General features: G+C 42.8%; 1 protein-coding gene across 1 annotated transcript; it reads left to right on the top strand.

Annotated features, from left to right (window-relative positions):
* Positions 1–1,530: 1,530 nt before the first annotated feature.
* LOC308335051 (kinesin-like protein KIF11) lies at positions 1,531–14,679 on the top strand. The gene is made up of 26 exons (XM_080792000.1): positions 1,531–1,822; positions 2,941–3,073; positions 3,168–3,265; positions 3,579–3,657; positions 3,921–4,106; positions 4,352–4,476; positions 4,584–4,674; positions 4,783–4,928; positions 5,302–5,398; positions 5,774–5,869; positions 6,943–7,031; positions 7,191–7,278; positions 7,665–7,738; positions 7,860–7,974; positions 8,113–8,184; positions 8,565–8,700; positions 9,032–9,204; positions 9,351–9,476; positions 10,262–10,417; positions 10,707–10,846; positions 11,237–11,397; positions 11,939–12,057; positions 12,517–12,736; positions 13,016–13,203; positions 13,690–13,773; positions 14,472–14,679. The coding sequence occupies exons 1-26, from the start codon at positions 1,749–1,751 to the stop codon at positions 14,559–14,561; spliced, it is 3,156 nt and encodes a 1,051-aa protein (XP_080648126.1). The 5' UTR covers positions 1,531–1,748; the 3' UTR covers positions 14,562–14,679.
* Positions 14,680–16,359: the final 1,680 nt, after the last annotated feature.

Here is a 16,359-nt window from a genome sequence, read left to right as displayed (position 1 = left end):
GTCGCACTGGTCGGTTGGCTTTTTTATGTACGTATGCTCGGAGGTATATATACTGATGTTGATGGTGACGTAATTAAGATATATATCAATGCCGGGGTATAACTGGATTTCGATGGTGACGTAATAAAGTTTCAGATTACTATACATACAGACATTATCTTTAATTCACCCGACACTGAAACATATCCTAATTGCGTCACCTTCGACAGCCAGTTATAACCCGACATTGAAACATATCTTAATTACGTCACCATCGACATATACGAGCATACACGTGCATACGTGCACGTGGGGCCTCTACGGCGGCATCCGTTGGGCACTGGCCTTCTTGGAATGATGCAAGTTGGAAATTAATGCCCCTTCCAGATATTACGTCTGTGTCCCTTACTCCCTTTTATGCCCAACGTCATAATGATGTCAGATTTCTGTATGTGTCTCTCTGTATCCCTTTATTCCTATGGAGTTCTGTGTCAGCCATGCCCAAATATGAAGTGTTGGGATGTCAGAACAGGCCAGCATATGGAGGTCTGTGTCAGGCATGCCCAAATATGGAGTGCTGTGAGGTCAGAACAGGCCAGCTCCATGGACCATGGGCAGGGGCCCGGTCCAGAGCCCGGGCAGAGGCCTTTTTGGGGCGGTTCTGGACAACCGTGTGTCCAAAACCGGGCACTGCACTCCCTGTGGTGGTGTGGAGCACGTGTGTCGAATTTGTTACGTGGATTACAGATGTACAGACGTATAGGCCTACACACTAGTCATCCGAGAAATATACTTCATTCACAAGATAGACAAACACTACCCCCCCCACAGAGGCAGAAATTCACACAACTTCAAAATCCCTGGACTAATTTTTAACAATTTTTAACCTTTGACCTTCAACCCTGAAAAAAAGTAAGTAAATGCCTGTAATATATTTATTATTGTGAAAGATATCCCCCAAATGTAAATTATTCTGGCATTTAGGCATTTAGGAGACGCTCTTAATCCAGAGCGATTTACATTAATCATGTATTACTATTGTAATAATTATATAAATGTGCATGATTTTACATATTTTCCTCTGCTAAGTAGTAGTAGTACAAAGTAGTAGTAAGGTTAAAGTTTGGAATCTCTTTTTTGCAAGTAGAAATATATGAAGGGTTGATCGATTTTTATGACCTATGTGTTCCCATTGCCCACAATGTAGATGCAAATTATTAAATGTATGAACATTGAACAATCACAATGAGTCAGTCTGGAAATGAAAACGTCTGGGCACACACACACACGCACACACACACACACACACACACACACACACACGCGCACGCACACACGCACACACACACACACACACACACACACACACACACACACACACACACACACACAGCTCCGCCCCACCCCTCCTCGCTGCTACGCCGAGGACACGTGATCCAATATGTGGTGACGTAACGGCTCTTTCGGCTTCAGCCATTGGCTGACGTGGATCTTAAAGCGAGGTTTGAATTTGCCCATTTCTTCTCTTCTCTCTAGCTCCTAGCAGGCGGCTAATACAAAACACACATCGCAACGGACGGGCGTTCTCAACGTTATTTTGTGTTGAAAGTTCGCCGTTTGAACGATTTCGAGGACAAAACTCGGCCACAAACACACTTGGACCACTTTTATCCGTGTCTTTTACTGTCTTAATCGTCTGTCTTTTTTTTAAACGTCGAGTTTTTACGTGGAAAGTTAGTGTTTGTAGTGTGTTCCTGCTTGTAGCAAAAATGGCATCAAACACGAGCATGAAACGAGAGGACAAGCAGCAGGGGAAGAACGTTCAGGTTGTCGTCAGATGCAGGTATTTTACTTTCATTACTATGCTAACGCTTGTGTTTATTGTAATTGTTTACCCCACTGATTTCTGTTGGTTTGTTGTGGGTGGGCGCGTTTTGTGCGGTGCCCCTGTAGACCAGTGGTGGTACTTGCATGTTCTTGAAGCAATGTAGAATTAATATTGCAAGTAAAAGGCAGAAATGCAAGAGTAAAAGAAGTACAAACTTGTATTAAAGTACCCAAAGTAGAAGGCTGTCGAAATGCCTCAAAATTGTACTTGAGTAAATGTAATTGGTTAGTCTTTACACCACTGGCGCAAACGCCTCGTCTACATGCAGCTTTGTTGGTCAAGCAATCCCCAAATATGCTTACAAAATAGCGTTGAGCTTGTAGGTTGGCTATTTTCGAAAATGTATGAAAATCTTGACGTGCGAGGGACTGATGAGTGTTTAAGCTGCTAAACTACACCTAGCTCTGGTCCATAGCTCCATATGCCGTTACATTTGCAACGGACCCGAGCTAAGCTACACTAAACCACGGAAAGCCCTATGTATTTCATATGGTTCAGACTCTATAAAATACATCTCCGATAGCCTTGGTCCTGGGCTACAGGGCTAGCAAAATTATTTAGTTTCGTTGAGGGCAATTTAGTACTTGCACTTCCACTGTTGTGGTTTGTTTGAGTCCATGGTTGAACTTGTGATTATTACGCCCTCCAGCTGGCCATGGACGCGACCTTTTAAAATGTCTAATTTGTACTTTTCTGAATCTCAACATCGTATCCAAATTAAACCAAATTCTTTATTTTACTTAAACATCTGATCAGCCGCGCCGAATCTAACGTTCACATCGGGAACGAGCCCTACGTGTAAATTTCGCAAAAACAAAGCAGATTAACTGTTGTCTCAAACTTCTTCTTTTTCTTTTTTCACCCCAATGTATTGTGAGCTTGTAGATTTGATATTTTCAAGAAATGGCTATAATGTTAGTTTTGTAATCCAAATCCACAAAATGAATAGTAACTACAGCTGTGACTGTCAAATGAGGTGGAGTAAAAGTACAATATTTGTACTTTTAGTACAGTACTTGAGTAAATGTGTATGTTGTGCCACTAACTTGAGTCACTTATCCTTGTGTTTTCAGGCCCTTCAGTGCAGCAGAGAGCAAGGGCACCCACAATGTCGTCAACTGTGAGCCCAGCAGAAGGGAGGTGATTGTCAAGTCTGGTGGGGTCAATGACAGGGCAACAGCCAGAAAGGCCTACACGTTTGATATGGTGAGCAGGCTTTTAAAAAAAAAATACATGCACAACTGATTCCACATTTCAAATGTTTGTTCCATTACAACGTTTCCCCTCAATCGTCTCTTAGGTCTTTGGTCCCGCAGCAAAACAGATCGACGTCTACCGGAGCGTAGTGTGCCCGATTCTTGACGAGGTCATCATGGGCTACAATTGCACAGTCTTTGCGTAAGCAAGCATTTGCACTAAACTTGTGTTGTAGCCACTTGAGGATGTGTAGTGGTGCAGCAGTAACCAACAGTTGCTGTCGCCTGCCTAGTCTAGGGTTATGGGATTGTGATTATTACTCCCTCCGGCTGGCCCATGGACGCATGTTTAAAATGTCCATTTTTTACCCTTTTCTGAACATCGTATCCAAATTAAACCAAATTCTTTATTTTAGTATTTAATTTAACTAGTTAAATAATTAGTATTTAACTAACTGTTCAAAATGGCACAGTACATGATCCGTGGCTGATGTATATTTGTTGTGATTGGTCAGCTATGGACAGACTGGGACCGGCAAAACCTTCACCATGGAAGGCGAACGAAGCCCAGATCTGCAGGTCACTTGGGAGGAGGTAAGTTTTTCAACTTTTTCACACAACCAAAGTACTGCAGGCCATTGTTCGGGCAGTTACAAGCTGCATGGTGATTAAAACAAAATATTCCTTTTGGACTGAGGTTTTGTCTGCTTTCAGTTTTCCATTGATGGATACTAAATCAGTCTCACAAATGCATGTGCACAGTGCAATCATGTTCATTTGGGTGCAGTTAAGTTAATATCTGCCAAATGGGCAAAACGCATCGTACTGGTGTTCCACAACCTTGTGTTTGATTTCAGGATCCACTGGCTGGGATAATCCCCAGGACGCTGCATCAGATCTTCGAAAAGCTGTCGGAGAGTGGCTCAGAGTTCTCTGTCAAAGTGTCCCTCCTGGAGATCTATAACGAGGAGCTGTTTGACCTGCTGAGTCCTGGAGATGATGTTGGCGAAAAGCTCAACCTCTTCGATGACCCAGGCAAAAAGGTACGGTCTCTGAAGTACTGTTTTACTGTTGCTATAGAGTGCTAAAGCTGGGTAGTTTGTGTGAAATTCTAGAAGTTCTCCGATCAGGTTTTTCCCCACGATCAACCATCGTGCGTAAGGGGACAATCGGATATTTCCAAAATTATTAAAGGGTCAACATCCTTGCAGCCATGTGCATGCTGTCAGTAAACGATGGGTGATTATTATTATTTTTGTAAGTGACTAATTAGCTGTGTATTTGTCAGCGTGGCGTGGTCGTTAAAGGTCTGGAGGAGATCACAGTCCACAATAAGAATGAAGTTTATTCCATCCTTGAGAGAGGCTCTGCCAAGAGGAAGACTGCTGCCACACTCATGAATGCCTATTCCAGGTATTCAACAGAAAAAATAAATATATATACATTTATGATATACACACTAGTATTAGCAAGCCTCTTCAATTACCTTGTTTGTATTCATGGTAACATTTCTTTTCAAGTCGATCCCACTCGGTGTTCTCAATCACCATTATCATGAAGGAGATCACCCTGGAAGGAGAAGAGTTGGTGAAGATTGGAAAGCTTAACCTGGTAAACTAACACTACTAAAAGTTGTAAAAATGTGTAAATGCCTTGTTGGCTCAGTGAGACCTGCTGAGCTCCAGTGGACCACAACTCAACCTGTCCCCATGTCTTTAGGTTGATCTTGCGGGCAGTGAAAACATCGGCCGCTCGGGGGCACAGGACAAACGTGCCCGTGAAGCAGGCAACATAAACCAGTCTCTGCTGACGCTCGGCAGAGTGATCACGGCCTTGGTGGAGAAGAGACCTCACGTCCCTTATAGGTAAACTGTGGTTGTGTTGTACGGCAGTGGTTCTTTAGGTGCGCAGCAAAACTATTTTTTTTAGCTTAATTCATTGTCTCCCGGTGTTTTTAGGATAGTGTTTACGCACGGCACCGTCGTACGTTAAGTAAAGCTTGTGGGGAGACTTCTCCCTTCTGCCCATGACTGACGATTCTGTGATCTCGTGAGACCAGCCGTTGAACGTTAAATGGCTCAGTCTTGCGAGAGCTCTCACAGCATTTTTTTTAAATTCGAACCTTTGTCTATTCTTTAATAGAATTTGAATATTCCTTCAAATATGGAATATTCGTTTGCAGCACTAGTAAATGGTACTACCAAGGTACTCTCCTGACATGATCTTAATGTTCTACAGGGAGTCGAAGTTGACGAGGATCCTTCAAGACTCTCTAGGGGGACGGACCAAGACGTCGATCATCGCCACGGTGTCTCCATCTTCCTGCAACTTGGAGGTGTGTTCATCAGAATTTATTTTTGTACACTATTTCCCGATTTGTGTGATTTGGTCAAAAATTATATAGCATGTCTGACAAACTCATTGTCCGGCACGACGGGTGATTTCAGTATGTCAGACCTGTGGTGTGTCGGATCTGTGTGTGCGTCCCAATATAAGATTTACAGTTAATTTAGCCCATTTAGACTTAATACTGATTGTATAAACTCCTAAAACCTGACCTAAATATTCAAATAATGTGCTTACATGTATAGCAAACTAATAAGACACAGAGGTAGCTACTGGATTGAAAGGTTGATGCCTTTCAAAAGTTTCAATCCTTTTATGGATTAGACTATGTTGACGTTGGTGCTGCGTTGTCTGTGCTGTGTAGGAGACATTGAGTACCTTGGAGTACGCCAGCAGAGCCAAGAACATCATGAATAAGCCAGAGATTAACCAGAAGATGACCAAGTCAACGCTCATAAAGGTACATGGAGAAACAAGTCACGTTAGGAATTTTGCCTTGGGACAACAGTTTTTTTCAACCAAGGTTCATGTTTTTTTTAATAGAGCAAGTAAAAGATGAGTCTTAATTTCTTTTTTGAGAGATTAATTTATTTACTAGACCTCATAAAATTACATCTGGCCACAAGATCACGGGATCTAGTGATCTACTGAATGTGAAGGGCGACGTGTCAAACTGACATATTGAGCCTATTTGACACACCGTATCATCCCCCCCCCCCAGTACTCTACCTTCACATTCAGTAGATCCTGTGATCTTTTGTGGGCAGATGTCATTTCCTGGAGTCTAGTAGGACTGGTAAAAAAATAATCGCTATAATTTGTAAAATCTTCAAATGCCCCCGCCCCCTGTAAAAAATTGCTAAAATCGCTAAAACGAAAGAAGCAAATAAACAAATTAACACTCATCTTTTACTTTCTCTAATAAGAACCTAAAACATGACCCTTGGTTGAAAAAAACAAAGTTGTTACCCTGCCGTGATGCAACTCCAAATGTGGACAAGAAAAATGCTCCAATGATTCAAAATATGCTCCTCATATGCTGAAACGGCTCTCAAAATCACACTTTTAGTAAATCAACAAACACAAAGTTGATTTAGACAACATGGTAAAAAACAGGAAGTTAACATTTTTATGAAAATGTTTTGATGTTCCAGATCCAGTCTGGGTTTTAATAAAAAAAAGGCAAAATCAACAGTTATACATTTTCTTTTGGTGATCTATAATTGTCTGCATAAACTTGTTTGGTATGTACTAAAAGAGTGACTTTGAGAGCTGTTTCAGCATGCAATGTAAGTCAATGAGGAGCAAATTTTTAATTATCAACTTCTAATCACTGGAGCAATTTTGACTTGTCCACATTGGAGTTTCATCATGGCTAGGTAACTACACAACCCAAACTTCTACCAAAGTTGTCTTACCTTTAAAACTATACACTGTAGTAGACTGTACAGATTCACCATCTGTTTTTGACAAACGCACAAAGCTGAATGTCAGTCATCTTATATGTGGACTCCATTCTTGCCCCCACTCAAGGAATACACCGAGGAAATTGAGCGCTTGAAGCGTGACCTGACTGCCGCTCGAGACAAGAATGGGGTGTACTTGTCCACTGAGAACTACAGGTATGGCACTGGGGGAATACAACATTGGATGCCTATCCAAACGTGTGAAAAATATTTAATGCAACTTCTGCCCTTTTCACCATTCCTGATGACTTTGTAGCTCAATTTACACCCCCCCCCCCCCCCCCCCATTTCATATTTTTACTCCTTGTGTTACAGCCACATGACAGAGCAGATCACCTCCCAGGACGGGACTATAGCTGTATATTTGGAAAAGATCTCTGCTGCAGAGGAGGAGCTGAAGAAGGTATGTTACAGTTTTGCACCACAAGTTGATTAACTAGGAATCTTAACGCAACATATTACTTGCCCAACTACTGTAATCAGCTGGCATTTGTAAGTGCATATTCAAACTTTTATACACACCAGACTTTAATTCACAGTTTGTCTCATCTCCAAGTCAATAATTTGATGACTGGGTCAATGTGAGTCTAATCTCCAACCCCATACCATCAAATTATTTGCTTTCAGTGAAAACAAAACAATGAATACAAGGCTTTTTGACATGTGTATTTATTTGGACAGAATCTATATTGATCTACTCCTGTCTTTTCTCATTTAATTGCCCAGACCATGAACGTTCTCCTTGTGTCAATGCTATAGCCACTCATTGGGTCCATTTCCTCTCCCCAGGTGATGGAGCTCTTCACCGACAGCCAGAGCCAACTGGAGCAGCGCACTGTCCAGCTGGAAGAGCGAGACCACAGGTTCATTACAACTATTTACTACACATGTGCACCACCTTAGTTCAAAAAGAAGCTGACCAGAGTGGTGGTGGGAGGGATGCAGTTCTTGAAAGTAATAAGTGTCCTGGTTTTCTGTTTACAGGCTAGATGAGACCACAAAGGCCCTCGAGGAAACCGCACAACACCTAACAGAGGAGCAGTTCATCAGCTCTGACCTAACCTTCACCCAGGAGAAGCTGTATAGCACTGCTGACCAGGTGAGGATTAAAACAAAATAATATATTGTTGCTGTTGGGCAGAACCCCATGGGTTGTCGGGTTAATTGCACCCTGCCCTGTGAGGAAGCTGAACTAGTCTCATCACTACCTTAATCTGATGGGTTGTCTTATCTCCAGCTGCTGAATACAGCCCACATCAGCACCAGCCATGTGTCTGGTCTCCATGACAAGCTGGACAGGAAGAACAAGGTGCTATTCAATTCTTTGCTTTCACACGTTCTGTTACTTCATATCGTTGCTGTAGGACCAAACATTTATTCTATATTTTGTAAAATAATGGCTATACACAAGTGACAAAATTAGCCAGTATCGTATATTAGCGGTGGCCTGGATAATTAAGATTTCGCTGGGTTTTATAAATCAAATAAAAGTAAACAAGCTTGTGATTAAGAACTACATTGGTAAATGCGCTTATTTTGTCCATTTCCTGAACACACAAGGTGACTGACGATATATACATGTTCTGTGGATGGAACGTCAAGCATGCATTTAAGTCAAGAAAGTGTAACTGATTTCATTGGGTTGCTAAGGTAAGGCAGTCCAGTAACGGTCTGCTTTTTAAACTCCAGGTGGACCAACAGAACACTACTGTCCACCAAAGTTTCAGCCAGAGGATGGACCATGTGCTCAGTGACATGGAGGGCAGTGTCTGCCAGCAGGCATCCAAGCACCGCAGCACGCTGGCCAGCTACACCTCTTCCATGGGTGAGTTTAAAGCGGTGGAATAATGTTTTACTTCTGCAATATTTTAGCAATGCTCCCTCTGTTAAAAGTATAGCCGAAAACAATGTACTTGAGTAAAGGTATTGGCATCCAAGTGTACTAAAAGTACTCATTGTGCAGAATATCCAAGGCCTGTGATTTCTTCACTTGGTTAGCACTATGTAGATGGCAGGAACACATAATTGTACATGCTGTAATTTAGGAAGCTGCTATTGTGCATGGGGGCTGCTTCCCCCACTGACTCACAAATCGCACTTTAGGACCTGGCCAGTCATGAGGTTTTATTTAGCTTTAACCCATCATCCCTCCATAGACGCAGTGCTGTCGTTCAACGAGGAGGCGATGCGTACCGCTGTGGCCACCATGGAGTCCTTCATGGGAGGAGTCACACAGCTGGTGGCCCAGGGTGTGGCTGGTTTCCAGGACAAAGTCCACCAGCAGGAGGCGCTGTGTCTGCAGAACAGAGAAGGCCTGCTGGAGCTGCAGGTGAGGACCTTAATCGTCGCCATTAATCTCCATTTTGACAGAAGGCAGCTCATAAACACGTCGTGATGCGTTTGTGACCATGTAGAATGTAGATGGTCTAGTGTAATTTCTTGGAAGTTGGTCTTCATATCTGCTGTGTGTATTAGGAGGAGTTCAAGCAGGACCTTCAGGAGGCTCTTGCCGGCTCCCTTCTTCCTAGTGTGGCAGCCATCAGAATGCTGAATGAGGCCATGAGGAAGACCGTGGAAGACCACAGAGCCCAGGCTGACAAGGTCCGTATGATGCAATTACATTTACCAATGTGTCAGTGGTTCTTAAACTTCATGTCAAGCACCCCCAAATTGAAGAATGTATTTTGCTATGGACTTTTTTTGTCTTTTAGGGATCACCATACAGGATTGGTCTTAACAATTCTGATGCCCAGGACGTGTCCACATTTTATCAAATAAAACCGCGGGGTGTGTGGCGATGTCTTACGGTCTTTTTTTTAATCAATAAAATGGGAACACTAAAATATATCTTTTTTTAGGGGGTAAACTGCAGCCGCTTGCGCCCGACCTGTTTCGCTTGCCTGAGCGCACAATTTACTTTATGGAATCTACGCTGCCTCTGTGCAGATTGATTCAAACGCTTATGACTAGACTCATTTCTGACTGCATCATGCACCACCTCACAATGTTAACGAGTCTAAAGAGTTCACTTACTGGCGCATTGTAGTAATGGAATGGATTTAGCTTCATGTATTCTTTTTGCCTAGAGGGAAGGCAGCCGTTATCCCAATAAAATATTATCTGCTTGGCACTGTAGCGCCTTTATTCTAAAAGATTCGGCAGCACCATAATAGTTACATTAAAGTAGTGGATTTTGAGAACATTCAATTGGTCCATCGCATTTTAATTGGCCATACAACAGCTAAATCATTTGGCTGACTGTAGAACCCCACTCCTCTGGGTCCCCAAACCCTACTTTGAGAACCACTGAGCTATTATATTTACTAAATGCACAGTGATTACTGCACTCACTTGATGTCTGGCTTTACTCCCTGTCATCCAATCAGGTGGAGGCAATGAAGGAGGTCAATATGTTTCTGACCAGTCATGTTCAGGCACTGGCTGAGCTGAGGACATCCTCCCTGGATGCTCTCTGTTCATTGGAGGCCGAACATGACAGTCTGTCTCAACGGATCCAACAAGAGTCAGAAACCCAACAGCAGGTATGCCACACACATTTTCTAATGCCCCCTTTTTTTTAACCTAACTCATTTTCTATGAATGCCTTTTTGAGCCTTTTTTACTCTAAAGGCGCCCAACACCGGTCTACAGCCAAGTTAAATCGGGCATTACTCAAACCCCAACCCCTAAACTTAACCTCTACATAACTCCAAACTGAATATTTTCCTAATCGTAAGCCTAACCGATATGCAAGTTATGGGACTAGTTATCGGGAAAGAAACTGGTATTGGTATCTATTTGTAAATGAAGCCCTTGTTCTGCTACCAACAGGAGATGGATCAAATGATCCACTGTCTCCAAAGCCAGCTCAGCCTGATGGCTATTAACAACAAGACCCGCTTTGGGGGTCTGGCTACAGCCAGCAGAGCTCTACAGACACCTGTGCTAAGCATGAAGGAAGCAATTTCAACGTGAGTAGACCACTACCTTCACTCCAACCATACAATCGCACTACACAGGGTTTCCACGGTCATGAAATTCCTGGAAATATATTGAAATGAGCAACCTTTTCCCTTTTTTTTCCAAAAGATGTACAAAATGATTATTCAACAAATGATAATCACAACTTTTCATCTATTACAGCAATTTCATCTAGTTTAAATATTTCCATAAATTAATTTAAAAAAAACTCAAGGCAGATCTAAAAGCTCACATGCTTCGTTTGTGAGCCTGTTGATGGCCATTTTCACTCTTTGGTCCCGGGAAGACTTCTTGAGTCTTGTCTTGAGCTGTAAATGTTTGGCAACCACTGGATGCCATGCTTATTATCAATCCAAACGCAATCGACCCTCTCTGTCCAGATGTTGCAGTGAAGCGGAGAAGAGCGTAGCGGTCCAGGCAGACGACCTGTCCTCCACCGTCTCCTCCCTGGCCAACGCTATCCGCTGCACTGCCCAGGTGTCTGACGAGGCCCTGGAGGAGAGTACCGGCTACTGCTCACTCCTGCACCGCTCCCTCACTGGTAGGACTTTTGACTGGTGTGCTCATCGTAACCATTTATAGTTTTTATACCTCAGTCCGATAAAGAAATTAACTCCTAAATCCTACATATGCTTTCTGGAAATAACTAAATGTATGTTTCTATATATCTGCCGGGTGGAAACCTCATGTCCTGTTATAGATTCAGAAAAGTAGCTGACATACAAGTTCAAACAGTTTTTGATGCTTTGCTTGTGTGATGCTGTAGTATGATCAAGTAGGGCAGTATGTGAACAATTTAGAATACTAAATTCAGTGGGAATTAAGTTGCCAATTTCATCTTGAAAGGGGAGAGACTTATCAGTTTCAATTTAATGGCGTTTATTTTCCCTAGAGTTATCTGATTGGATAAAATTCATATCCTGACCTAAACATACATTTTCTCTTTAAAGTGCCAGAGATAGACTCACTATAGCAATGAATAGAGCTATAGGCTATATGACACATAACAAAAAGACGGAATGGCTTTACTTTACTTCATTCTAGTGTTTGTTCACTTCTGTCGTGCCTGTGCACCCCAACAGGTCTCGGAGAACGCAACGGCAATCACTGCTCCAGAGCTCAGGAGAGGGTCCAAAACCAAGCCCAAGAACAGATGGCCCTCCTTGGGCAGAACTCTGCTGCCAATCTGGCACTCCAAGAGGTAAAATGACAAAGCAGATGAGACATGTGGTTTGGCCCTGCGACACGTCGTCTGTAACCTGTAATGATCTCTTGATCACAGGTTGACATGCAAGTGGGGGGGGATGACATAACAGAACATTTTTAATATCGGTCGATACAGAGTACCCTTCCTGTACCAGTGTATAAACTAATCTAGGACAGTGGTTCTCAAGGTGGGGTTTCCAAATGGACCCTTGCAGGTCTAACCCTGAGTGTACAAGGCAAATGGACCCTTACCATTTCACTCACTGACTTCTGGGTCCTTGAAGTTAGGTTTGATAACCACTGATCTAGGGGGGGGAATGGTCTCCTGCCCTTTGAATTCTCAAAGCTTACTGCGCTTTCAGAAATTCCATAAAATCAAAACTTCAATTTCTTCAACTGGTTCTGGTTGCCTATATGTAGACTGACGCCTTAACATTTGTATGGTTTCTTTCAGCGTGTGGAGAGCCATTCCAACACATTGCTCCCAGACACCAGGGCCCAGCTGACGGGGCAGCAGGAGAAGGTGACCCAGACGGTGCGTTCACTCCAGACACGGGTCTCCCAGGACCAGGCTGTGTTTGACCAGCAGCACGCTGACCTCCAGAGCCACGTGGAGAGCGCCCAAGAGCTGCTCCACCACTTCCACCAGGAGCTGCGACAGGACGTCCCTACTGGTAAGAACCAACAAAGACATGTTGACAAGCCCACATTGCAGGTTTGACTACAGTATTCATATTATTAGTACATTGCTATGTTTCAAATTGGCAAATGTACATGCTTGCAGCACAAAGTGATGCACAGTAAGCTTGTACTGTATCTGCTTTTTTTCTTTTCTTTTAATGGCAAAAAAATTACACTGATGCTTTCCCTGTTTTTAATGGGGCAAAAATACATTTCACAAAACGTGATGGCCCTTTACTGACGGATCCCCCAAAACCTCTGTGGTCCTCCAGGTATGACTCCTCAGCGAAGGGAGTTTGAGTACCCCAGGGAGCTTGTCAAGTCTCGCAGGCGCTCTGAGCTACTGGAGAGCCTGCATCTCCAACAGGAGGAACTGCAGGCCACCATTGAACTGCAGGCCGCGACTGACGCACTGGAGGTAGAACGAGAGCTGGAGGCTGAACAACACAGAGTAGAGCAGGTAAACGCTTCAACCCATTAAGACCTGAGGCCAACTGACTGCCCTACAAAGCCAAAATGCAGTAACGTCCTCTTTGGACACGCAGGCTAATTTGACCTACCTGGCAGTCACTGCACTCTGGCTATGTAGGGCAGAACAGTTTTCTTTAAAATGTATGTTATGTCAGTGGTTGTGTTTTTGGCTAAGGACCCCATCTCAAAATCATCATCCAGTGTCTCTGAGCTCTAGATCGCCCATTACTTCCTACAATTGGCAGTTAACGGGTTTTTCATTTGTCATTTTGGTCATCTACCACGATAGTTTTCAGTAACTTCAAATTCCATGTTGGCCATCTTGGACTCACAAACATCTACTGTTGACTGATGGGGGGAGGGGGCTAAGTTTCAGAGAAACTTAGTGTTTTATTGTGTGCATATATATGAACTTCTGAAATGGAATAGTCCTTGGCTTCTAGGTAGCATTCTAATGATCGAATGTGGTGTCTAGGATTTGCTTGAAGTCTCGGCGGAATCGTTCGAGAACGATGAGAACTTGGTCTGCAGCAACGACAACCGTGGACCCTTCTTCAAGGTGGGTAGTACCAACCGTTAAGATTATTCTGTGCAGTGGTTGTCGAACATTTTAATCTCAACCTGAGACCCTCTTGGGTCCAGGCCATGGACCCTTCCTGATTTCAAATGGACCATGAGGGCATATTCATACTACAGTTTTAGGTGATGCGGTGAGCTGAAACGGTGGTGGGTAAAAGCAGGCGTGTTTGGATGAGTGGTGAAGCACTTGCCACCACAGCTTTGTTCTAGTATTTGGTGGTCACCTTATCAGCTAAAACTGTAGTCTGAATATACCTTAGGGGCTCTATTTTCGTCACCGCTAAACCCCTTATCTCTACATTTCTTTGCCCTTTTTTTTTTTTTACTATTTTGCAAAACATTTTTCAATGCTCAACTAGCCAATCTACATTGTGAGCTTGTAGGGCCATTTTAACTATTCAAATTTGTTTTGCAAAATGGTAAAAGGCAAAGGTTTATGGATAAGGGGTTTAGCGGTGACAAATGGAGCCCCAAGTCTCTAACTGAGTGTACAAATGGAACCAAATCTTGTACACGTTTTGTGGGGGTCCTTGAAATTGAAGTTTGAGAAACTACCATCAAAAGTTGTCTTTAGAGGTTGTGGGTATTTGTAAATGTTATCCTGATTAACCTCAGGATGACTGCATTCAATGCTGAATTTATAGCTTCATTTCAGTAATCTCCCCCTTTTCCTTTCAGGCATCCCAGCAACGGAAGAAGAAGAGAGTCCCTGCTAAGACTGAAACGCTAACTCCGAGGTCCAAATTGCCGCTACGTCATCAGAATTAAAGCATTTGGCTTTTTCCATTTTTCATGTTCCGTGTTAACTGTTTTAATGCATTATTTTAATTTCTAGCATTTTAGTGTTTTTTGTTTGATTCAAATAATAAAACGTTTTCATACATCCTTTTTGTAGCTTATTTGAGCTCAAATCACAATCAAACCAAATTCTCAGCCACTAGCCCACTACTGTTGATCCGTTGGTCTTTACCAAACTCTTGTTCACAAATCATACCTTGCACAGATCCTGCTCAGAAAATTCCATTGTCATGGATAAGTTTTATATTTCAAAATGTGAAACTTGTATCTAGTTCTAGATTCATTGCACAATTCTCATTGGTCGGGCCAGTTTACTGGTCAGTCGAGCACAATACCATTGTAGTTTTGCCACTGGGCAGGTGGCAAGTGCTGCTTGATCATACTAGGTGCCAAAAGTCATTCAACAAGCTCAAAATGTGTCACAACACTGAGCTTGTAGATCTTCCCCTTAAGTACATTCTGCTCACTTTAGCTATATGCTTTGAATCTGCAAGTTTGGGACATATGAGCTTTCCACCTGATGTGCAGAAACGGGTAATTCACTGTTTGCATGTGCTTGAACTTTTTTTTTCCTGTATAGTTGAGGTGCTTTGGGGTAGTTTTTATATATATTTCACTTTAAGATCTCTTTGAAATTGGTCACAAGTCCATACCTACACTGCATCACATTAAATGTCCAATCTACAAGATCCCATGGGAGCTTGTAAATCGGCTATTTTCGAATGACCAATGTACTATATTGGGCTTGTTCATAGGCCTGGCTGCGTACGAGCGAGGCCTGATGCTGCCCCCATGTGGCGACAATGGTTTCATGTACCCAAAAGAGACTGAAAACAAAGCCCCAACCATTTAATTTGGTTTTAAAAGCTTTATATGAGAGGCTATACAAACTATCAAGCTTGCTACCCTTACTAACACATTTGCCTTACACTCTGTGGGACGAACCATGACGACATGGATAAAAATAGATGGGATAAATTAAATGTATAGGGAATTACATTAAGCCTAAAGTTGTGATTCTAAAAAGAAATGTGATTACATTTAATGATGCATAATAGGCTAGACTGTACATGCAAACTGCAGAACTCATAATTAAATGTTTGCACTTTTATTGTATTGCTGTGACAGCTAGTATGAAGCTCAATGGAGTGGAAATATAGCTTAAATTATTATAGGAACCTTTTATTGGGCAGTTCACACACCACCATATAATCTATTTAGGACAAGGTTATCAAATCAGAAACTAAGTGCACACCAGCCATTTTGGAAAGAACTCCTACTACTCCTACTTCCAGGCCCCTTCCCTTCATAGGTGTTACGGAGTGATTAAGGCTTGATCTGTTTCTTTGGTCTATAGACCTAGTGTTTCTCAAACATTTTAATTTCAAGGAACCCCATGAATCTGAATGTGTACATATGGAACCAAATGGACCCTTATCTTTATGGATCCATTTGGTTCCATCTGTACACTCTCAGAGTTAAACACCGGTATGGGGCCATTTGCAACCCACTGGGTGTAAGCACACTTGGGCTTCCATGCGTGGAATGCGTCTCTTCCTGGTTTTTAGACAGCTGGTGGATGGAAAATGAAGCTTGCACACAGCTTCCATTTGCCGCGGGAGCAAGTGTTTCCGGGAATCTGGCCGACGCGGCATTCTGCCGCTTAGGTAGAGCTGAATTTGTGTGCCTGCGCTGACTCGAGGACACTAGTGCAGCAGTGTGTTTCCAGTGAGCCAACACATACAATAGAGCGCCGTGGTACGTCCCC

This window comes from Protomyctophum bolini (assembly GCF_963924005.1).
Source record: "Protomyctophum bolini genome assembly, chromosome: 20".
Taxonomy (NCBI): Eukaryota; Metazoa; Chordata; class Actinopteri; order Myctophiformes; family Myctophidae; genus Protomyctophum; species Protomyctophum bolini.
The sequence above is the reverse complement of the archived record's forward strand: the minus strand, read 5'-3'. Positions and strand labels throughout refer to the sequence as shown.

Excerpts from the sequence above, each read along its gene's own strand:
- LOC308335051 (XM_080792000.1), top strand. The coding sequence starts at position 1,749 with ATGGCATCAAACACGAGCATGAAACGAGAGGACAAGCAGCAGGGGAAG. Across the intron at positions 3,658-3,920 it reads TGCAGGTCACTTGGGAGGAG|GATCCACTGGCTGGGATAAT; the intron begins GTAAGTTTTTCA and ends GTTTGATTTCAG. Across the intron at positions 13,774-14,471 it reads ACCGTGGACCCTTCTTCAAG|GCATCCCAGCAACGGAAGAA; the intron begins GTGGGTAGTACC and ends TTTTCCTTTCAG.